Raw genomic sequence first — 24516 nt, 5'->3', positions numbered from 1 at the left:
CAGTGGCTCACGCCTGTAATCCCAGCACTTTGAGAGGCCAAGGCGGGCGGATCACGAGGTCAGGAGATCGAGACCATCCTGGCTAACACAGTGAAACCCGTCTCTACTAAAAATACAAAAAATTAGCCGGGCGTGGTGGCGGGCGCCTGTAGTCCCAGCTACACGGGAGGCTGAGGCAGGAGAATGATGTGAACCCGGGAGGCGGAGCTTGCAGTGAGCTGAGGTTGCACCACTGCACTCCAGCCCAGGTGACAGACAGTGTGAGGCTCTGTCCCAAAAAAAAAAAAAAAAAAAGAAAAGAAAAAAAATTCCCCCTTTGTAAAAGGGAGAAACCTTCCCTTCCCAAGTTTGCTCATTTGTTCCTTTTTTTGCAGCTGTAGCAACTAAGACCCTGAATGAGTCAGTGTATGGGAGAATGAGGAGAAACATCTAAAGCCCCAAGTTCCCAGTAAGCACTCAGCCACACGCTGAGGGTAGAAACAGGATACCAGGCTGGGTGCAAGGTGACAGCAGTAGAATGTGGAACATCCTTCCCTGTAGGTGGGGACACGGAGCCAGCACTCAAGAGGGAACACTTCAGGGAACTTCCTGAAGCCAGCACTTCAGGGAACACAGGCTGAATGAAAAGATCTGGGCATCCGAATGGTGGCTGAAACTGGCTAAGAGCTCATTTTTAAATTTTCAGGAAACATGTGCTGGTTGTCTTCATGACAGCAGTCTGAAATTGGCCACGGTGGTATATCCACCATAGAAACTGGCCAATGCTACAAACCAGGCCCTTTGAGGGAGGTGAAGGGCAGAGCCAGTTAGAAATTTACCAGCACACGACTAGACAGCACCCCCCATCTCAGGGTGGACCCTGTGGAATGCACCAGGTGCCTGAGGGACTGAAAGCCCCTGCTGGGTGTCCTGAGGGAGGTCAGCACTGAGGAACGAACCTCAGGGATCCTGGGATCTATGCAGGTGAGGACGAGGCAACCATGACACGTGTAATCTACATGACAATGGCAGTCACAGCTGACGATGTCCTAATCCACACCACGGAAAAGGGCTGCGTGACCGGGAAGACCAGGCCCTGCCATGCAAAAGACTCTTGGCTGGGCGTAGTAGCTCACGCCTCTAATCCCAGCACTTTGGGAGGCCGAGGCAGGTGGATCACCTGAGGTCAGGGGTTCAAGACCAGCCTGGTCAACATGGTGAAACCCACATCTCTACTAAAAATACAAAAATTAGCCAGGGCGTGGTGGTGGGCGCCTGTAATCCCAGCCACTTAGGAGGCTGAGGCAGGAGAATCATTTGACCCCGGAAGGTGGAGGTTGCAGTAAGCTGAGATCACGCCATTGCACTCCAGTCTGGGCAATAAGAGTGAAACTCTGTCTCAAAAAACAATAATAATAATAAGACTCTGATAGTGCAGCCCAGGCAAGGAGCAGAGGAAGCACCCTGTCCACAAGCAAACAGACAAGGGTGCCACAGCCATGGCCCACTCTCCCTCTTTATGAGGCACTTACTGTGATGGCAATGCACTAGAAGCAGTGAGCAAGAGCACTGAAAGGGAGTGACACAGTCCCTGAGTTTCTGGAGCTCACATTCAGATGGCAGGTGAGAGACGATACACAGTAAATACACCGTTTCCCATGTCCTCCCTCACCTAAGCCAGGACACCAGCAACTGTAAACCTTACCATTATTTTACACGGCCTGATGAAAGACAAAAACTCTAGTGGAACTAACATTCCTCCTATCATACACAACATCCCCACTTCAGAAATGCTTAAACATATGCTGAAGAACCAACAAGGTGCACTAGTGATTGCTGCTATCTATGAAAGAAGAAATGACTATCATAAAGTGATGGCAGCATGCAGGGCAAGGGCGCAGGGAAGCCGTATGCACCGGGGAAGGCTACTTAGCCATGACATTCCTGTTTAGACGCCCGCCCAGGGATGAGGTGCTCAACCACACGTACATCCTGAAACCTAGTTCCAGCAGAGGGGAGAAGTGCAGTCTCTGAGAAGGACTGAGTCTGGTATGTCCAAGGGCCCCACAGAAGGCCAGCAGGCCAGAGGAGAGTGAATGAAAAGAAGGGACCAGACGATCAGGCCAGAGGGGTAGGCAAAGGCCAGACCGTATGACCCCTAGCCGACCAGGGTAAGGCATTCACATCTGATCCAAGTGCATGAGGTGGACATGGCGGGGGTTCTGCGCAGGTGATCAGGGGGCTCAGATTTGCCAGGTGCAACCCCAGGGGGCGGGAATGGAACCACACAGCTCGGTTTGTAAGAGGTTAATGAAAACATTGGCAAGATTCTTGTTGGCATTGAGAGATTTGTAATTTTTTTTATGTTGCCACAAAATACAGCAAGTAATATTTTTAATCAACAAATATACATACACACACAGCAGTCATGTGAGAATAAACACCATCTGGGCAGTGCTCCCCGCACCAACAGAACCAGAGGGGAGGACTCCAGAGCCAGACGGGACTGGGTGCTTGGTGCCACGGTCCGCTGGTCACAGTGCCATCAGAGCTGGCCGGGAGGTCCTGTGTGGTCAGTGGACAGAGGGCTAACATAGAGCAGTGGAGGGGAGGAGGAGCTCTGCCCACCCTCCAGCTGCATGTTGCTGCCCCAATTCGTTAGCTTCTCTGAGCTTCGCTGTCCTCACCTAGGAAATGCAGCCTCCCTCAAGGCTGGCCTGGCTGTGGCGCAGCTCAGGAACTCAGTGCTTTGCAGTCAGACCAGCCCAGGTTTGAATCCCAGCTAAGCTGCATACCAGCTGTGTGACCTTGGCCAGGGAACTTCTTAGCTCGAAGTCAGTTTCCTCATCTGTTAGATGGAAAGAATTAATGGCACAGACTTTATGGTGATTTCTAGGACTAAATGAAGCAATCTACAGAAAGCAGTTGGTACAATGCAAACGATATTAGCTATTAAGTGAAAACTGCAGAGTGCTACACAAATATTAATTATAATCCATACCAGGCACATATTGGGTACATAAAAATATATGAGTTGAGCAATAATAACAACAGTTAGCATTTGCCACAGACCATCAGCACTGTTCTAAGTGCTCTCCGTGTAACTTTGCAACCTTGAGTAAGTCTCTTCTCAGCTTGTCCATATTGTACACAAAATTAAATTGCACAGATTCTTTTTAAAGCGCCCTCCAGCTCTGACATCCTGTGGCTCAAACCTGAACCTGCCCTCACCCTGGAGTAACAAGGGGACACCAAGGAGAGGGGCCTCTTCCCTGCTACTACCCTGGCACACTTGGATGGCACCTCCACAAGTCTCTGATGACAAAGTAGAGTCCAAGAAGAGACTCTCTCTCCTTCCCTCTCCAGCCCACAGTCCTTGCCCTACAAGCTCCGTGATGGAGGGTGGGAAGGCGTGCAGAGTGGGGAAGGCCCACAGACAGTCTGAGTCAGATGCAAGGCCAGGCCAGGGAGAGGCCCAAGCCTCAATCTAAGCACCCCCTAGCCACACACACACACATACCCCTCAGCACTTCCACCTTAACAAATGCATTTGGAACCCAGATTCTACTTCCTTCCAAGGAAGAAACCAAAATTTGACCCTAACCGAAATGTTGCTCTCACCCAAAAGCAACTGTGAACTTAGAGGCAAGTTCCCAAAGGACTATAGCTTTCTTTCTTTCTTTTTTTTTTTTTTTTTAGAGATAAGGCCTCCCTATGTTGGCCAGGTGGTCTTGAACTCCTGGGCCCAACGGATCCTTCTGCCTCAGCCTCCTGAGTAGCCAGGACTATAGGTGCATGCCACCATATGGGTTTCTTTATTAAACCATACAGGTCTATGAGTAAGTCACATGGCCACCTCGCGACTAAAAGGTTGTAAGGAGAAAGGTGCCATCTTAAAAACCTCAAGTAGGTATTATCAACAACTGAATGAACAAGGACAGGAGTGAGCAGTGTGCAGCTGACCCAATATAAGGTCATGATATAAGGTCATGAGGATGAGAGTCGTGATTGTAACTGAGTTGTGCCACCTTACTAACGCTACCTACCTACTGATTAACATTCATCCAGCACTCACTGTGCACAGACCATCTCACTAATCCTCACAATGCCACACCCACCTTCTACTTGAGGAAACCAAGGTAGAGAGAGGTTAAAGAACTTGCCCAGCCCATGAAGCTGCAGGACCAAAGCCTGATTGCAGGGAAAGCCACCTGACCCCGGGCCTGTATGCTTAACTGCTGTGCTGCTCTGCTCTGAGGGCAGCCGGCTGTCCCTCCAACAGCAAGAGCAAGGGGAGATGCACCTGCTAAGCAGCACTCACTGCCTAGAACAGCCCCTAGAAGGGACAACCACCACAGAAGCTAAAGCGATAAAAAGCAGAGGGGCCGAGATTGCTGCAGAAAGGCCAGGGAACCAACTGACTCCCAGCAGGCTCAGCCTCAAAGGGGACTGCACGCATTTCCCCGACTCCCCTGTCTGGAACCAGCCCCCCATCGACCTCACCCCTGCCAGCACCTCCCCTTACTCTGCTTTGCTTTCTTCGCAGCACTTATGACCACCTGGCACAACAGACCCCAAGCACTTCTTTGTCTTCATTCCAACAGCACAGCGGCTCCATGGGCACAGGGATTCCATGATGCTCCTGCTGTATCTTCAGGGCTTAGCACACTGGAGACACTCCAATGTTTGTGAACCACATGAATTAAATATTTATTAGAGGCCCGGGTCCATAACATGGCACTAGTGCAATGGAGTACATAAAGATATGACATCCATGGACCTTCTACTCAAAGAGCTCACGGTCAAGCAGGGTGGAACAGACAGACACACAGGGAGAGAAGACAAGCCACTGAGCAGTGGATACGAGCAGCCCTGCTAAGGGCCCAGGAGGTTCAACAATGGAACTCTGAGTTCCAGCTAGAAAGGAGAGAAGGGAGATGGCCTGAATAGGGCCTGAAGGGACGATAGCAGAGAAGAGGTGTGAGCAGAAGGTGGCGTTCCAGAAAGAGGCGCGGCATGAGCAAAGGCACGGAAGGGAGGGAGCTCCAAGGAGCATCACGGCTCAGTCTGGCAGGGACATGAAAACATCAGGTGTGAGGAGCTTCTGGAGCTGCTGGAGTGCCACCTGTCGAGGGCCTTGGATGGCAAGTCAAGGAAGCTGGACCTGGGAATCAGTGAAGCCTACAAGCAGAGACGTGGTCAGTCTTCTCTTTGCACAGGAAGGTCTGGCAGAGCAGGAGGCAGGACTGAGATGACGAAGGGGCTGGTAGCAGGGGCACTACCACAACAGTGCAAATCAGGAGGAGGAGCACTGAGAAGTATGACAACTGAAGCAGTGACAAGGATGGAATGGATACAAAAGACACCAAGAAAGTAAAACTATTTAGACCATCTGACTGAATGCACAGGTAAGAGGAAAAGGGAATGGACGGAATAGCGTGATCTCATTTGTACTTTCAGAAACAGTGCACTTTTCCACGGCCTTGGGAAAATTCTAAAAGGATTCATGAGAAATTGTGACCAGCTGGCATTTAAAAATAAGATGCATTCCACAAGAAGAAAAACTCCTAAAGCAACAGGGATGGGGGAAAACTGATAGCAAGGTCCTGAGTCTGGCTCACGGGAAAAAGGCAGGCATCGTTATTGAGCCACATTACTGAGCTCTGTAAGTGTGTCATGTTCCAAGTCCATCCATGCAGCTCTGTTCCACAGGCAAACAGGCTGCACAGGAAGATGCAAGAGGCTACCTCTCTAGAAAGATGTTAGGGAATCCCTGGCATACGAGAGCCTAGGGCAGGCCAGAGTAAGAATGTAATTTCCCCACACTCCAGAGGCGGGCAGCAAAGCTCACGGCTAGAAGAGAAGACCGCAACCCAAGAGTGATAAGGGTGCCTATTTAAGGCTAATGACAAAAACGACCCTGACTTGCTGATCCTAGAGCACACTCCATATGCCAGGCTCCAGGTAAGGGTAGTCTCTGTGCAGCAGCCGCCATTTTACAGATGAAGAAACTAGAGTCAGGGAGGTGAAACGTGGGAAGTGCTAGGGCCAAGACTCAAATCCAAACCCTGGACACTTAACAGGGACCCCTGCACAAGTAAAGGCAATAACATGGAGCTGCTCTGAGGTGACAAGTAACCCTTTTCACAGAAGGGAAGACTGGGAAACAATAGAATGATTTGCAGCTCCCACTTCCCCCACCCACTGCTTTATGGAGTCCCAGGAAGATGGACGGGTGGAGCATCCGTATGCTCACAAAACAGACAACCTACTTTGAAAACTAATTGAATGTCAAGGTGAAAATGAGCATGTTTTTAGCCTTAAAAATGTTAACTACCTAGGCACATTTGGGAAGGCACAATGGGGAAGCAGTTCAAGCATTATTCTTTACATTGAAAGTTCACACAGTTTACAAAGCGAGGCATCACAGGCAGGAGCGGTGTCATCGTCCTCACTCCAAAGATGAAGACAGTGATGTACAGAGAGTGACTTCCCAAAGTTATACAGTGGGTCAGCAGCCGAGACAGGCCTACGCGGCCATGCTCCACCTACTCAACGCAGTGTTTTCCGAGGGCCTGCCGGGTGCCAGGCACTAGAAAACAAGGAAGAGATAAAATCAGCTCAGACCTACAGCAGGCAGGCAGTGTGGGCTAGGGCAGGCCTAGCACCAGGACAGTGCCAACACGGCCAGTTTCAAAAGGACAGGCTTCCCAGAGGCTCAGCCTGTCAGCTCCTGGAGTCAACACCCCAATTCCCAACACCCCAATCTATGTAGAGGTGTTGCCCAACCCCGTGATCCGAAAAAGATCACCCCCTTGCCTAAGGCTGTTGCCTTGGAGATTTTGTTCCCTAGCTCTTCAGTTTTCTATGAGCTGAAATTAGATGCACCGGCTGCTCACCACAGATGTCAATCCCAGAAAGGCAGAACAAGAAGAGCCCTTGGAGACCTCCTACACCAAGCATGGCACACACAAATGCCCACAGGAGTTGGGGAGGTGGTGGAAACAAATAAAACAGGCCTGATTTTAAAAAATAAAATATATAAAGCACCGTGCAAAGATACCATGGTGTAACTGTGATGAGACTGCACGGCCACATGAAGAGTGTAGCCACCTCGCGACTCCAGGAAAGTGTTGCCATATGAGAATGGCAGACTTTCCATTTGTTCCTCAAAGAAAGCTAAAAATCAATTTTATGTAAAGCCTCCCAACTTTTAAATGGTAGCAATCACTTAAAATCAATTAATATCATTACGTTTCTGGACTCATAGTTTGAGGCAAGAAAAACTGAGCCAGTGGCTTAAAAGTTTATCCAACAAGTATTTTATTGACTTGTGCCAAGCTCTGGCTTAGGTGCTGGGGACAGAGAGATGAAGAAGATGTGGCCCCTGTTCACGGGGCAGTAAGGAAGTAAGTGTGGAATAGATCATTTCAGCCCAGGGCAGTAAGCCCTGGGAGGAGAGCACAGAGTCTGCAGAGGACACCACCGAAGGCTCCTTCTGAAGGCAACACTTGCACTTGGCCAGCCAAAGGAGGGGAGAAGAATCACAGGCACACATGCATGAAGCAGCTTAAGGTCCCGCAGGAGCAAGTGTCCCTGCAGGGAGGCACAGTGAAGGCAGAAAGTGGCCCCCACACATGGAGGACCTCGTGAGCCAGGCTCGGAAACATGCCTTTAACTGCGAGGCAAGGGAGAGACATGACAGGATGCGACACAATCACCTTCAACTCTGAACAGTCCCTGGGACATGAGAAGTTGGTCACGGGCTGCCTCTGGGAGCAGGACCAACAAAACACAGTAGAAGGGAGATGGGCTTTTCCCTGGGCACCTCCTTTTCAACTGTCTGCATTTAATGACCATCTGCAGGAAACCTGTTCAAAAGTAAAATGTACCTTTTTTAAAAAAGTAGCCTGGTAGCACCAGAAAGTATAGATTTGTAGGAAGCAAGCTAATAAAGAACAATTTTTCAGCTGGTCAAAGGGAAGATGGTGTAGGCCTGAACTGAGAGTAGAAAGAACAAACAGGAGAGGACAAAACTGAGAAACTGCTGGAAGGTGAAGCTCAAGACTTGTCATGAATGTAGAGAAAGAGAGGAATGTGGATGAAGGACTGGATAGTAGAGCTACTCACAACAGAAGAGACAAGGGTCATCTCTAAGGGGGCAGAGAAGAAATGTGGGTGAGCCCCATTTGGACACAGTCAATTACATGTACCCATGGGACATGCATGGGGTGCTGGCAGGGGCATGTGGAAAGCTCTGGGTTGGATATTTAGAATCCAGAAGTCATGGGTACATGAATGAGGATGAAAGAGAATGGCCAGGAACAGGGCGCAGAAGGGATAGCAGGCTCAGAAAAGGTCAGAAGCTCCTACCAGACACAGGAAGGGCAGAGACGGTGGTTGATGCTGGACACCAGTGCCACTGTGGAGAGCAGGAATGACCCCTTCCAATAAAGGGAAAAGGCAGCACTTGAAACCTGGGAGGATCAAGGCTGCCTTCCAGTGCAGCACCTTTACTTTCCAAATGTGGTAACTGGCCCGAGATGAGTCTAGTAAGAGTTACAATTAACAACCACCTTACATTTATATTATTTTATAGATGTATCTTTTACATACAGAGACCTTCAACATTGTATTGTGATATAAGAAAGGAGGAATGTAATGGAATCTCATCATATATGAGGGTCATATGCTGAAGTCAGAAGGTGGAAATAACTTTAACTGTTGTACTATTTAGATTGTATTACTGGTTACACTGTACTACTATTACGATAAAATTTAAAGGACGTTCAACCAAACCCTTGAGAGTGATTCCTTCTGCACCTAAAGTACAGTGTGGTTGTGTAGACAGTCCCCTGCTGTCATTCTCACACACAGTGAGTTTCAGAACCTCCAAGGCAGAAAAATGGAGTGCACCAGAGGGAAATCTACACGCAGGTGTCTGGGCCTGCAACCGTCCTGTCTTTAAGATGAGCTTCCACTCCTCAGCAGCTGAGGCGGAAAAGGTAGAGAGACCTAAAGCACCGTGCTTCCCTGAAGAATTTGCTTTACCTTGTTTTCTAATGCGTCAGCACTTGTCAGAAGATGTGATGGATTCAGGAGCATCAAACAGAATAACACATGTGAAAGCAGCTAGCCCAGAAACCGGCACACAGTGTGAACTCAAGAACCATTTGCTGGACTTGAAATCAGAAGTAGATACTTCTCATTGAAAAGTAGCAGAGAAGTTGGCCACCTGTTTTCTGGCTTTCCAGCTGGCAATTCCTGATGTGGGCTCCATCAAACTGCACTCATCTAAACAGTTAGCCAGGTGAGCTTTACAGCTGTAAAAGACCAGAGAAGACTTATAATGCAACCCCTTCACAGTGTCTATGCTAAACGGGTGCATGGAGATGCTACATCATATCTCTATCTTGCACATAAGGAGAAAGACTCATCCTTCTGAAGTGTCAGGGCATAAGTCCAGGTCTGGGATTTTCTGTTTACCATACTGCCTTTAAGCGAGTCAACTAAGATGAATGCTGCAATCAAAAAGCAGACATTCTAGGGTGAACAGGATCCCAAGCACAGAGGTTAACATCCAGCAGGAACAAAAGAAAGAACAGGAAAAGTAATCATGTAAAACATATCATAAGGAACTTCCATGTTCAAGCTGAAACAGTCAAGAAGGCAAGCTCAGAAGCATTTCACTAGGCAACCACGTGACGGAAAACAAAGTCTGCCACATACATCCAGAACAGTGTGTGTTAAAGCCTGGAAGAATGAGATTCTCATGCACAGCTGCCACAGGATCGCCAGCTTGGCTAGAGAAGGACTGCCAATTCATTAATCCAAGCATGTAACCCAACTTGTATATACTAATGAGCAGACACTATCATGAAAATCCAGGATTTGCCCTCTTAGAGCTCATAAGAGAAAAACAGGACATAGGCACACAGAGAAAGCAGTGGCTGTGACTATTAAAAGAAAAAGTTATCAATCTGATAAGGGGCATCCACAAAAACCCTACACCTAACACACATAATGATGGAAGACTGAATGCTTTCTCCCTAAGTTCAGGAACAAGGGGCAAGGACATTCACATTCACAACTTCTATTCAGCATTGTACTGGAGATTCTAGCCAAAGCAAGAGGGCAAGAAAAAGGGCGTCCAGACTGGAAAAGAAGTCAGTCTTTATTTGCAAACAACATGATCCTACCTGTAAAAAGGCCTAAGAAATCTACCCAAAACAAAACCCTAACTGAACTAATAAGTAAGTCTAACAAGGTTGCAAGATAGAAGGTCAATATACAGAAACCAACTATAAAAGTAAGAAAATTAAAAGAAAAATAAAAGTAAGAAAACAACTCCATTCACAATAGCATCAAAAATAATAAAATGCTTAGGAATACATTTAAGAAGTACAAGACTTGTACACTGAAAGTACAAAACACTCCTCAGAAAACTTAAGAAAGATCTACTGAATGGAAAGATACTTCATATTCACTAATTAGCAGACTCCATATTGCTAAAATAGCAATTCTCTCAAAAGTAATCTATAGTGTCAACACAAATCCTATCAAAATCCCTGTCAGCTTCTTTGCAGAAGTTGACAAACTTATCCTAAAATGTATTCAGAAATGCAAAGGACACAGAACAGATAAAACAATCTTGAAAAATAACAAAGTTAGAGGCCTTACACATCCCAATTTTGAAAGAAAGCCACAATAATCAGCATGACAGCATGGTATTGGCATAAGGACAGACATAAAGATCAATGGAACAGAACTGAAAGTCCAGAAATAAACCCTTACATTTATGTTCACTGGATTTTCACAAAGGTTCCTGGGTAATTCAATGGGGAAAGAATAATCTTTTCAACAGAGCCTGGAGAAATAAGAGATCTCATGATGCAAACATCAATTTAGATCAGGATTCAGCAAACTCTGGTGCTTGAGCCAAATCCAACCCACCACTTGATTTTGTAAATAAATTTTATTTGGAACACAGTCAAAACCATTCACTTAAACATACTGTCTATGGCTGCTTTCCCCTACAATGGCAGAATTGAGGACAGTCATCCTTTGGTATCCATGTAGGATTGGTGTCAGGACCTCTGTGGATACCAATATCTGAGAATGCTCAAGTCCCTTATATAAAATGGCAGAGTATTTGCATATAACCTACACACACCTACTATGCACAAAGATATCTTATAGCTCAATAATAAAAAGATAAATAATCCAATTAAAAATGGGCAAAGATCTGAATACACAATTCACCAAAGAAAATATATGGATAGGCACATGAAGAGATGCTCAACATCATTAGTTATTAGGGAAAGGTAAATTCAAACCACGATGAGATACAATTTCACAGCCACTAGAATTGCTCGAATCAAAGATAATAAAAAGTGTTGGTGAAGATATGAAGAAACTGGAATCCCATATATTGCTCGTGGAAATATCAAATGGTACAGCTTCTTCAGCAAACAGTTCAGCAGTTTCTTTAAAAAGTAAACCTGACAATTCATAAAATTCATAAACTGAATGACCCAGCAAATCTACTCTCAGGTATCTATCCATGAGAACTAAAAACATTTGTCTGCAAAAAAACTTGTATAATACATAAATGTTCATAGCAGCATTACTCACAATAACCAAGAAGTAGAAAAAATTCAAATGCCCTCAACTGGTGACTGAATAAGCCAAATGCAGTACATACATAAAACAGGATACCATTCAGCAATAAAAAGGATGGACTATGGATATATACTACTACATCAATGAACCAACATCAAAAACACTTGCTCAGTGGAAGAAGCCAGAAATAAATGCTGCATGAATCATTTACACTCAGTCCTCCATATCCATGGATCCAATGGAAAACATTTGAGAAAAAGGAATAAAAGATAATATACCAATAAAAAATAATACAAATATTTAAAAACACAGTGTAACAACTATTTACATAAAGTTTACACTGGGTATTATAAGTAATCTAGAGATAATTTAAAGTATACAGGAGAATGTGTGTAATTTATATGCAAATACACCATTTTCCATAAGGGACTTGCGCACCCAAGGATTTTGGTATCCATGGGGGTCCTGGAACCAATGACCCATGGATAAGTCATTGAAAGACCAAGAGGTGACTATCTATGAAAGGTCCAGAAAGGTAAATTTATAGAGGAACAGGATTAATGGTTACCTGGGACTGGGAGTGGGGATGGGGAGTGACTACAAACAGGTCAAGGCATCTTTTTAGGTCTTGTAAATGTTCTATAATTGGATTGTGGTGACAGTTGCCCAATTCTGTGTAAATTTACTAAAAAGCATTGAAATGGGTGAATTTTATAATATGTAAAATGCATCTCAATAAAGCTGTTTTTTTTTTTCAAGAGATGGGGTCTTGCTATGTTGGACTCAAACCACTGGGCTCAGGTGATCCTCCTGCCTCAGCCTCCCATGTAGCTGGGACTACAGGTACATACCACTGCACCTGGCTTAAACCTGTTGTTTTTTGTTTTTAAAGAAAAATCAGTGTCACCAGATAGAACCTTTCCAAAGCTCTGCTCCTGACCAGAGAACTGCAGTGTGGCCTCCAGAACAACATGTTCACAGCCCTGCCTGGCATTTGGGCCCTGAGTCTGGCCTCGCCACCTGCCAATTCCTCAAGCATCTTACCCTCCTTGTGGCTGCCAAGCATGTGGGCTACAGAGTCAGAGACCCTGAGGTTCCAGCTCTGTGACCTTAGGTTACTTCACCTCACTGAACCCGTTTCCCCCCTTCTGAGATGGGGATAATGACCCCTCACAAGGTAAGCATGTGGAATTTCTGGGGTGATGCTCCAAATACACCAGGCACAGTGCTTAGCACAGAGTGAATATGCACACGCTTCACAGGGCTGGCTTAGGCCACAGTCAACATCTCCTCCTGAGAGGCACTGCCTGACCATCCCACCTCAAGTGGGCAGCCCCAATAGCCTTTGCACACTTTTTGTTTCCTCCTTAGCTCTTGCAGCTCTTGGAGTCTTTTGCCTGTGTCTCTTCTTTTCTGGTCCATTCTCCCTACTGGGCTGAGGTCTCTATGATGACAGAGTCCTCGGCTTTGTCCCTCATTGTCTCAGCAAGGCCAGGCCCAGTGCTGGACAAGTAACATGAAGACAGTGGACATTCACTGAGGTGAGGAATAACTGGCGGCTGCAGGTACAGCGCTCTGGCACACGGCCTCTCTGGCACTGGCACACTGGGGGACTCTCTTGTGTGTCTGACTACATTCTTCCTGATCTTCCCCTCCACCGTGGTCCAGAATCAGCCTCATGGGAGCAATGCATGATGGTAAAGTTGATCAAGCCTGGAGGGGATAATGACTCTGGGAACATGCAAGTGACTGGAACAGGAGTGGGCTCAGTGGTGGGAAAGGGGAAAAGGTTGGTGAACAGTGAGGGGTCTGGATGCTCACAAGCAACCAACGTCAGCTGAATCACCAAAGGCGGCAGCTCATGTGGAGAGGAGAAGAGGGAAGGTGGACACATATGGGATATGACTGCCATGTGTGCCTTCTCTTACTGAAGGATGAGGTTAAATGTACTGGTTGAAACAAAATCTTTACATATTTCATACATTTGCTCTGAAAACTGGAGTTGAATATAACTGCAGCATTTTGCATTCATTAAATTTCTTTTATCTTCCATGGAATTACGGTTTGAACACACTTTGTGAATTTATGCAAATTAAGTATGTAAACTAGCAAGGCCTAGCACTTAATCTTTTTTTTTTTTTTTTTTTTAACATGGAGTCTCTCTCCGTCACCCAGGCTGGCGCAATCTCGGCTCACTGCACCCCCCGCCTCCTGGGTTCAAGGATCCTCCTGCCTCAGACTCCCAAGTAGCTGGGTGTACAAGTGTGTGCCACCATGCCCAGCTACCTTTCGTATTTTTGGTACAGGCAGGGTTTCACCATGTTGGGCAGACTGGTCTTGAATCCCCGACCTCAGGTGATCTGCTTACTTCAGCCTCCCAAAGTGCTGAGATTATAGGCATGAGCCACCACTACTGGCCACTAATACATAACCTTAAAGGGACTAGTACACTTTCTAGGACCAGGCCTCAGGAATTAAATACAAATGGTCATTAAGAATATTCAACTTGCTCTAAAGAAGCTGGGGCAGATCTTCTTTGGCATCTGCCTCTCATTAAATTAACTCATTTGTTCACTTTGGCAACTGTTTTGTTGATCTGGCAATCTTTTTCACTTACTTACCTAAAGACAAGGTGAATTCCTCAACCCTCAAGTAACTCTGCTAACAGAAAAAGCCCCTACACCAAAACATCCTTTCTTCATTACCATCACCTCCTTTCTTCAGTTTTCCTCTTTCAAACACAAGCAGAAGGAAGGACATGGCTCTCATTACATGGGGCTGTGCACTTTACTGTGCACCTCTGGACAAGTCATTTATTCTCTCTGATTAGTTTGCCCAGCTGGAAAAGAAAGCAGTCAGTCACCAAAGTCCCTTCTAGTTTTAAAACTAAGTGGGGCACTATCATCCCTGTAAGGACAGGTGCGGGTATTGTCACAAAATTTTCAGGCTGCCTTGCATACATCATGGGCAGTGGGGCTGGGAGGGGAGGGAATTAGAGAAGTGAGAAAAAGTTGCTTTTGCACCCAAAAGATCTTAATTAAAGTCCAAGAAGTTACTCAGGTTAACACCTTGGGCAAATTCCTTAACCCCTCTAAGCCCAATTCTCCATCTTTAAATACAGAGAATTTATATGTTGCAGAAGTATTTAAGAGAACTCGAAATAAAATGTACCTGTCTTATATAACACTCAAAAAACATGAGGTTTCCAATCAACTTGGAAGAAGGCACCCCCAAAGGTACTCCCCTGAACCTCTGAAGACTCCAACTTAACTTTCCAACATTCCCTAAAACAGGAGACCAAATCACAAGGGTGAGAGCGCCCAAACAGAGCCAAGCTTATCTTTCTAAATTCCAATTCAGGTTCCTCCCTCTCGGCCTTCCAACATAAGCCATCTCCTCCCGTTTAATCCTTGCCACAAGCGAGGTCAACAAAACTATACAACACCTAGAAAGCACCAAATGTGCCAAGTACTCTGCTAGGCTAAGAAAAGAGGCCTCCTTAACACTTTCACAGACATCATCTTATCCTAGGCAGTACACAGGATACATCTTTTTTTTTTTTAATGTGGCCATTGAGGCTCGAAAGAGATTTTTACCCAAGGTCACACAGCTAATGAGCACCTGCAAGACCTCCTAAAGTCTGTCTAAGCCACCTCCCTAATTCCTCCTTAACTAATTCACCTGTAACCAGCTCTGTGTCTTTCATTTAATCTTGGTCCCCTTTACTGGGTTCATTCATCTCTCCACAGTTACTTACAAAGCACCTGCAGGTGTAGACACAGGTGTAGGAAGAGGCTGAGCACAGCAACATGCCCCGGAATCGGCTTGTTTCAATCCCAGTTCTCCCACTTACTATTTACATGACCTTGGATCAGTTCCTTCACCTCTCAGTGCCTTAGTTCTCCTTAATCTATAATAATGGGCTAAACAGGGCTGTTGAAAATTAAATCAGTTACTTATACGGGGCTTAGTCCAACGCATGGTCCCTACACTGCAATAAGAGCTGCTTTTATTCTTCTGGGTTCTGGGGACAGTCTTTAATCAGACAGGAACCTTAGCCTCAACAAGCTTACACTCTAGCGGTAAATGCAATAAACAAGTAAACAATTACCAAAAAAAGTGATCATTGTGATGAGTGCTATGAAAATAACAAATGTGTGACGGGTGGTAGGAGGCTACTTCAGATTGGGTGGTCAGGGAAGGATTCTCAGGGGATATCTGAACTACAAGAATTACAAGAAGGAGCGGGATTTAAGGAGAGCTGAAGGAAAGAGAACAGCCGGCGCACAGACCATGTGCTGAGCCAGCGGCACCCTCCAGGAAAACACGGCGGTCCTGGGGCTGGGGACGACGTGCGGGTGCCACGCGAGGGAAATGGCCCGAGATGCAGTCCCAGAGGTCGGCGGGCACCGGCCAGCTTTGGAACCAGGTAAGGCAATATCCAAGCGCGCTAGGAACCCACTGGAGGGTTTCAGGCAGGGAAGGGGATCGTATATGAGCTACGGTTCTTCCAGCGCCCCGCAGAAGTGCTGTGGAGAACAGACCGGCGGGGAAGAGCTGAGTCCCCAGGCAAAGCCCAGGTGGGAGGCACCGCGTACCCAGAACTGAACGCGCGCACCTGAGGGGACACTGGCTGGGAGGCCGGGCGCAAATTCAAGAAACGTAAAAACTAAGCCGACCGGAGCCAGGACGTGGCCAGGGCGTCCCTCCTGTCCCAGGGGCCTCGCACCTGTCCCATTCTCCACTCCTCCTTCCTTGAAGCCGGTGTCGCGAAGCTACAAGGTTGCCAGCCTCGGGTTCGAGTCTCGGTGCAGCCTCTTCCTGGCCTGAGCCCCAGGAGTCTCCCACGCCCCACGTCCCTCACGCGTGGAAGAAGCATCGGCCCCGCGCTCCGCCCCGCACCTCCCCCGCCCGCCCGCGGCCTCCACGCCCGCCCCGGCCCAGGCGGCGCCGCTCACCCGGACACCCTGCAGCACCCGGACCCGCTCCTCCTCGTCCACTCCGAAGGACACCCTACGGCCCTCGCTGCTCTCCGTGCTCCCCATGGCGAGCTCTGGAGGGCGGGCAGCCACCAGATCCGGACCCGGCTCCAGAGTAACCGAGCCAACAGCGCTTTCCAGGACTCGCGCGGCCGCCGCACACGCCAACAAAACCACGTCCTATTGGTCTCTGCCGGAGGCTTCACCAATCGGGTGGCGCTGAGTCGCGGTGCCTTGTGGGGGTTGCAGTCCTTCCGTCTGGAGGGGTGGGGGCGTGGCGGTCTGCGCCTGCTAGAGTGCGTTAGGCTGTGGCTGAAGATGTGTACCGGCGGAGGCCCTGGAGTGGCGGCCTGGGTTCAGGACAGGGTCACGTTCTTGCTTTGGGAGCTCACACTTGAGGGAGAGCCAAGGGTGATGTTCTGAGGCCAGGAGACGCCGAGAAGGCCAAGGCGCTCATCTGGAGGCGAATTTCTGAGGGTTCACCGCTCCATTCATTCGCCGCTCCATTCATTCAGCAAACACGTGAAGAGCATGACAGCGCCGCTCAAGAAAGCGAGTGTCCTGCCCTTGAGAGGTTTACAGTGCAAGGAGGGGAAACAAGTGAAAAGCCAAACACGCACGCAAGGAAACTGACGGTGATACACGGAAAACTGCATGGTGATGCCACGAGTGAAATGAACAGAAGGAAGCCTCTTTTAATTTCAGCGGCCAGAGCAACTTCTGAGGCAGAAGGTTTAAACTGAGCCCAAGGGAGAGGAGGATTTATGTAAAAGGTAGGGAAAGAGATTTTCTGGGAGCCTCAGGCAGGAAAAGAGAAAGAGGGGCCATCCCATGGCTGGAAAGTGAGAAGAGAGCAGAGGAACGGTGAGGAACCAAATCATGTCGGGTCTTGTGAGGCAGGATCTGAGTGTGGGTGCCGCGAGAGGACAGGGAATGGTCCTAAGCCTTTAGGAGGCATTGCCCAAAGAGTGTACACACCATGTGTGGAATGCAGTGTGCCAAGCATTGTGTGTAGGCTTCTTACACAGGACCCTATGTGTAAGGGAGCACACAGACGGTTGCCAGTCAGACACTGCTACCTTCAACTAAGCCCCTTTTTGTTCCTCTGAGTTGCTGAATGGCTTTGATTTGCAAAAGTGCACCTGAAGCCGAGCTGAGGAAAACTAGATGGCTACATGAAAAAGGCAAAAGGTATTTGGAGCTCCTATTGTCAACCTGGATGGAGTGGGGTGTGCCAATAAAGTATTTTGAATGAAACTAGCAGACACCTTTGTTCCTAAAGATTCCATGGTCACACCAGCTCTGGGATGTTTACTGGCTCCTTCACCCTCAGCTATTCTCAATCTCAGAGCCTTACTGCTCTCTCTCAATCATTCCTCCTCACCCCTTTCTTACCAGGGATTAGGAAGTGGGGGCAATGGGGAAATGGTCAAAGGGTACAAACTTTAGTTATAAGATGAACAAGTTCTGGCCAGGCACAGTGGCTCATGCCTGTAATCCCAGAACTTTGAGAGACCGAGGCGGGCAGATCATTCGAGGTCAGGAGTTTGAGACCAGCCTGATCAACATAATGAAACCCCATCTCTACTAAAAATACAAAAAAAAATTAGTCAGGCGTGGTGGCACGTGCCTGTAATCCCAACTACTTGAAAGGCTGAGCAGGAGAATTGCTTGAACTTGGCAGGCAGAGGCTCCAGTGAGTGGGACCTCACCACTGCACTCCAGCCCTGGTGACAGAGCAAGACTGCAACTCAAAAAAAAAAAAAAAAAAAAAGATGAACAAGTTCTGAGGATCGAGTGCATGACGTAGATGGTGAAGGATGTGTTAATTTCATTGTGATAAGCATTACACAATGTGTATGTATATCACACCATCACATTGTATACCTTAAATACATATAATCTTCATCAATTACTTTTTTTTTTTTTGAGAAAGAGTCTCGCTCTGTCACCCAGGTTGGAGTGCACTGATCTCCACTCAGTGCAAGCTCCGCCCCCTGGGTTCATGCCATTCTCCTGCCTCAGCCTCCCGAGTAGCTAGGACTACAGGCGCCCACCACCACGCCTAGCTAAATTTTTTTGGTATTTTTAGTAGAGACGGGGTTTCACCATGTTCGCAAGGATGGTCTCGATCTCCTGACCTTGTGATCCGCCTGCCTCGGCCTCCCAAAGTGCCAATTAAATTTTTTTTTTGAGACATGGTCTCACTCTGCTGCCCAGGCTGGAGTGCAGTGGCACAAATATGGCTCACAGTAGCTTCGACCTCCTGGGTTCGAGCAATCCTCCTGCCTCTCAGGACATGCCACCAGCAATCCTCCTGCCTCTCAGAACATGCCACCACACCTGGCATATATATATGTGTGTGTGTTTGTGTATATGTGTGTGTATATATATGTATATGTATATGAGACTGGGTCTCACTATGTTGCCCAGGCTGGTCTCGAACTCCTGGGCTCAAGCACCCCTCCCACCTTGGCCCCCCAAAGTGCTGGGATTACAGGGGTGAGCCACCGCACCTGGCCATGGGTCCTGACAGCCACCGAGTATTCAGAGGGCCATCAAGACATCTGTGCTGAACTAATTCAACAAAACAAGTGAGAGCCAAAGGTGACCATGAGACTTGTGGCCTCACTCCCACTGTGAAGAATCCTTGGGGAGTCTTGGAATTTCACAGACTTACAGCAGCAATGGTGAGCCTCATAACAACCAGTATGTTCTTTATCCCCACTTCACAGATGAGAAACCGAGGAGCAAACAGGTGAAGACAATGCAACATTATTGATCCATAGTAGGAGGAGGATAAAGGCAGTGGCAAGGGAAGTGAAGGAAAGGAGGGGAAGGGAAGCAGAGCTTTTGAGGACCTTCCTTGTGCCAGGCTTCAGGGCACAAGCACACGTGATTTCATGCAGTTAATCCAGAACCAATTAATTGAGTCCTCAGAATCATCCTGGAGTTTTATTACCCTGTTCTAAGGCCCAAAAAACTGAGGCCCTGGGGAGGGAAGGTGTTGTGACAGGTTTGCTTGTGGCTTCCTGGCACCCAGTTTCCCCTTCCCTACAACAGAACCCCAATTTCCTGGGTGCAGGCATGTGCCCAATTAGAAAAAAATTGCCTCCTAGGCTCCCAGTAGTCCAATGTGGGACAATTTGAACATCAAGAAGAATAGAAAGAGTAATGGCTTATAGCACATTTAATTGTTGTAAATCCATTAGCCTATTGTAGTGAGAGGGAGGAAGAGAGGGAGAGAGTGACAAAGAGAATGGGAAAGAGAGTAGGGAGATTCTTCTTTGCAAAAAAATGCCAGCTAACCAGTAGAGTGGGAATTTGATATTTTTTAAATTGCCATTTTTCCACCTTCAGAGGATTAACTGAATGAGGCAAAAATTGTCAAAGGATACTAAAGTCATTGAGTGGAAAAATTGTTGAGGAACAGGCTATTCACCCAATGTGCTGGGATTACCTTGGCCTCTCAAAGTGTTGAGATCACAGGCATGAGCCATCCTACCTGGCCACAGGACCCGACAGCCACTGAGTGTTCAGAGGGCCACCAAGACATCTGTGCTGATTTTTTCCTGCAGCAAAGGAAATTGGGGTTCTGTTGCAGGGAAGGGGGAACCAGGTGCTAGGCAGCCATGAGTGGACCTGTCACAACACCTTCCCTCCCACCCAACCACAGATTTATTTATTACAAAGGGAAAACCATATTACAATGATGACACCTGGAAGTCACTGCCTTAACCAAATGACCAAATTTAACATCTCAAATAGTGGGACCATTTGGCACAATGTCCCTCCCCAAGTGATACAACAAGGAACACAAAACATCTCCCGTGTAGTATTCTCGTGAAAAGTGTAACCTGAATCTAATGGCGAGGACACAGTCAGACAAATCCAGAAACATCCTAGGAAACAACTGGCCTGGACTCTTCCAAAATATCAATGTCATAGAAAATAAAACCAAAAAAAAAAAAAAAAGATAGCTTAAAAAAGACAAAGGAGACCAGGAGAAGTGGCTCACAACTGTAATCCCAAAACTTTGGGAGACCAAGGTGGCAGGATCACTTGGGGCCAGGAGTTCAAGACTGGCCTGGGCAACATAGCAAGATCCCATCTCTAAAAAAAAAAAAAGTTTTTTTAATTAGCTGGGTGTGGTGGTGTGTGCCTGTAGTCTCAGCTACTCTGAAGGCTGAGGTGAAAGGAGTACTTGAGCCTAGGAAGTCAAGGCTGCAGTGGGCCGTAATTAGACCACTGTACTCCAGGCTAGGTGACACAGTGAGACCCTGTCTCTAAAAAATAAAATAAAATAGCAAAATAATAAAAAAATTTAAAAAGAGACGAAGGAAGCATAGCACTGAAATGCATCAGTGAATGCTAATTGGATCCTGAACTAAAACAACAACAGCAACAACAGGAAAGCTATCAAAAGATACTTAGGTTTTTTGGGAATGCTTTATATATGGAATAGTGTCCTAGATGATACTGTAGAATTAATGTTCATCTTCTTGTTCTTGGGAAATGCATGCTGAAATATTTAGGATTGGAGTGCCATAATGTTTACAAGTTACACTCAAATGGTGTGGAAGAGAAATGTTAACATTAGGTGACTGTAGGTGACATGTATCTTAGAATCCACTATATTATTATTTCACTGTTTTATGTATGTGAAAATTTTCAGAACAAAAAAGAGGAAGGGAAAAAAGCTTTCCTCAAAACTGGAAGTGACCACGTGACCCAGCTCTTCAGCAGGACAGCACAGTGCTTATGTGGGATGGGGGACAAGGCTGAGTTCTGCCTTTTTCTAGACTAGCCCCTCAGGCAATTCGTGGAGTCTCTCTGCACCTCACTTTTCTGAAGGATGTGAGAATGCTGCTGACATTACCTGGAGTATTTGTCCAGAGAGCTTGGTACTAAGGGATCTCATTCAGCAACAGCTGTTGTCATTCAAAGACTGTGTTTTTGGAACAAATACTTTGGCAACCAATACGGTGGGTGCACTGGAGGAGGCAGTTGTGTGAGGTGCCTTGTCTTAAATTGGGTTCTTCAGAAGCAAACAAGAGAAGGGCTGGTAAAGTGGAAAAGTAATTTGCTTTGTGCATGTTAAAAGCCAAAAGGGGGCCAGGCATGGTGGTTCATGCCTGAAATCCCAGCACTTTGAAAGGCCGAGGTAAGCGAATCACTTGAGGTCAGGAATTTGAGACTAAACTGGCCAACATGGCAAAATCCCATCTCTACTAAAAATAAAAAAATTAGCCGGGCATGGTAGTGCATGCCTGTAGTCCCAGGAGGCTGAGACAGGAGAATTTCTTTAACCTGGGAGGCAGAGGTTGTCGTGAGCAAAGATCACACTACTGCACTCCATCCTGGGTGATAGAGTGAGACTCTGTTTCAAAAAAAGAAAAAGTCAATAGGGAGCTTTCCTCGCAAGATCAGAAACAGGGGTGTCTGCCTTCTCCACTTCTATTCAACATTGAACTGGAGGTTCTAGCCAGGGCAGTTAGACAAGAAAGTGAAATAAAAATCTTCCAGATTGAAATAGAAGAGGTAAAACTATCTCTATTTGCATGGTGACATGATTTTGTATGTAGAAAATCCTTAAGAGATTCACAGACACACACACACACACACACACATTTTAGTAGTGCTAATAAGCAAGTTGAGCGAGACTGAGGGTAAGAGATACAAAAATCAATTCTATTTTATGCACTGGCAATGAGCAATTAAAATATGAAATTCAGAAAACCCCCCTTACAATAGCTTCAAAAGAATTTTACCAAAGAACTACAAGATTTTTTTCCCTGAAAACTGCAAAACACTGTTGCCTGGGCAGGGGGATGGAAATTGATAGGAGAATGACTGAGGGATGTTTGTGAGGGATAAAAATGTCCCCTATTCTGATTAGGGTAGTGGCTATGGTGTCTACATTTATCAATATTCTTCAAGCTGGACACTTAGCATCTATGCATTTTGTCAATACCAGCCTGGGCAACATAAGAAGACCCCATCTCTACAAGAAAAAATTTAAAAATTAAAAAGACACATAGAGCAATAGAACAGAATAGGGAACTCTGAAATAAAACTGCACACTTACAACCAGCTGATCTTCAACAAAATCAACAAAAATAAACAACAGGGAAAGGACTGTCGAGTAAATAAATAGTGCTGGGGAAACTGCCGTGAAAATGGGAGAACTGTATGCAGAAGAACGAAACTGGACCCCTACCTCTCAACCGCATACAAAAATTAACTCAAAATGGATTACAAACTTAAATGTAAGACCCCAAACTATCAAAATCCTAGAAGAAAATCTAGAAAATACTCTTCTGGACATCAGCCTAGGGAAAGAATTTAAAGAATTTATGACTAAGTCCTCAAAAGCAAATGCAACAAAAAGACATTAACAATTGGGACCTAATTAAAGAGCTTCTGCACAGCAAAAGAAACTAGCAACAGAGTATACAGACAACCTACAGAATGGGAGAAAATATTTGCAAATTATGCATTCAACAAAGGACTGATATCCAGAATCTGTAAGGAACTTAAATCAACAAGAAAAAAAAAATAACCCCGTTGAAAAGTAGGCAAAGGATATGAACAGACACTTCTCAAAAGACACACATGCAGCCAACAAGCATATGAAAAAATGTTCAACATAACTATCAGAGAAATGCAAATCACAGCGACAGTGAGATACCATCTCACACCAGTCAAAATGGCTACTATTTAAAAAAAGAACAGATGTTGGGGAGGTTGTGGAGAAAATTGTAAGGGAATTCTTACGCACTGCAAGTGTAAATGTAAATTAGTTCAGCCCCTGTGGAGAGCAGTTTGGAGATTCCTCAATGAACTAAAAATAGAAATGCCATTTGATCCATCATTCCCATTATTGGGTATATACCCAAAGGAATATAAATTGTTCTACCAAAAAGACACTTGCATGTGTATGTTTACCGCAGTATTAGTCACAGTAGCAAATACATGGAATCAACCCAGGTGCCCATCAACAGCAGATTGGATAAAGAATATGTGGAACATAAACACCATGGAATACTACACAGCCATAAAAAAGAATGAAATCATGCCCTTTGCAGCAACATGGATGCAGCTGGAGGCTGTTATCCTAAGCAAATTAATGCAGAAACAGAAATATCACATATTCTCACTTATAAGTGGGAGCTAAACATCAGGTACACACGGATGTAAAGATGGAAACAATAGACACTGGGGACTCCAAAAGGGGGCAAGAACTGGAAAACTCCTTATTGGGACCATGTTCATTATCTGGGTAACAGTATCAAGAGAAGCCCAAAACTCAGCATCATGCAGTATACTCTTAACAAATCTGCCTGTGTACCTCCTGAATCTAAAATAACATTTAAAAAACTTAAAAAATTAAAATATTAGCGAGGCATGGTGGCTTCATACCTGTAGTCCCAGCTATCAAGAGGCTGAGGAGGAAGGATCATTTGAGCCCAGGAGACCAAAGCTGCAGTAGCAGTGGCTATGATTGCGCCACTGCACTCCAGCCTGGACGACAGAGCATGGCCCTATCTCTTAAAAAAAAAAGGATGGCTGGGGGGAAGGTATAAAACATTTTTGGGATTTGACACCATCATGTTTTATTTCTCACTCAGGCAAAATGTGGATGGAGGGGGCTAGGCAATCCTGGCTAACAGAGGTTCCACTGTGCCAGAACTGTGCTACCTGGACCACGTGGCTTCTGAGGGCAAGTCAGCAGAGTAGAGTGAGCCTCCCAGACTACAGCTTTGAGCGCCAGCTTTCCCAGCCTGGATAACCCAGCACTTCCCTCCATATTTCCCTGGCCAGAGCTGGCCACATGGCCCCTCCCAACTGCAAGGCTGAGAGGTGCTGTCTTCCCTCAATAGGAAGAAAGAGGAAACCAACTCGTAAGCACTGATAATATCACACACAACTGATG

General features: G+C 46.3%; 1 protein-coding gene across 2 annotated transcripts in view; it reads right to left on the bottom strand.

Moving 5' to 3' along the window:
- The window catches only part of CHCHD6 (coiled-coil-helix-coiled-coil-helix domain containing 6), a 238501-nt gene extending 221790 nt beyond the window's left edge, over positions 1–16711 (bottom strand). For both annotated transcript variants that reach the window (XM_010380582.2, XM_010380583.2), the window contains exon 1: positions 16560–16711. In XM_010380582.2, coding sequence (XP_010378884.2) covers positions 16560–16646 — 87 coding nt within the window. In that variant the 5' untranslated portion in view covers positions 16647–16711. The remainder of the gene's footprint in view (positions 1–16559) is intronic.
- Between the last annotated feature and the right edge of the window lie 7805 nt (positions 16712–24516).

This window comes from Rhinopithecus roxellana, chromosome 1, assembly GCF_007565055.1.
Source record: "Rhinopithecus roxellana isolate Shanxi Qingling chromosome 1, ASM756505v1, whole genome shotgun sequence".
Taxonomy (NCBI): Eukaryota; Metazoa; Chordata; class Mammalia; order Primates; family Cercopithecidae; genus Rhinopithecus; species Rhinopithecus roxellana.
This window is presented reverse-complemented; position numbering and strand designations above follow the sequence as displayed.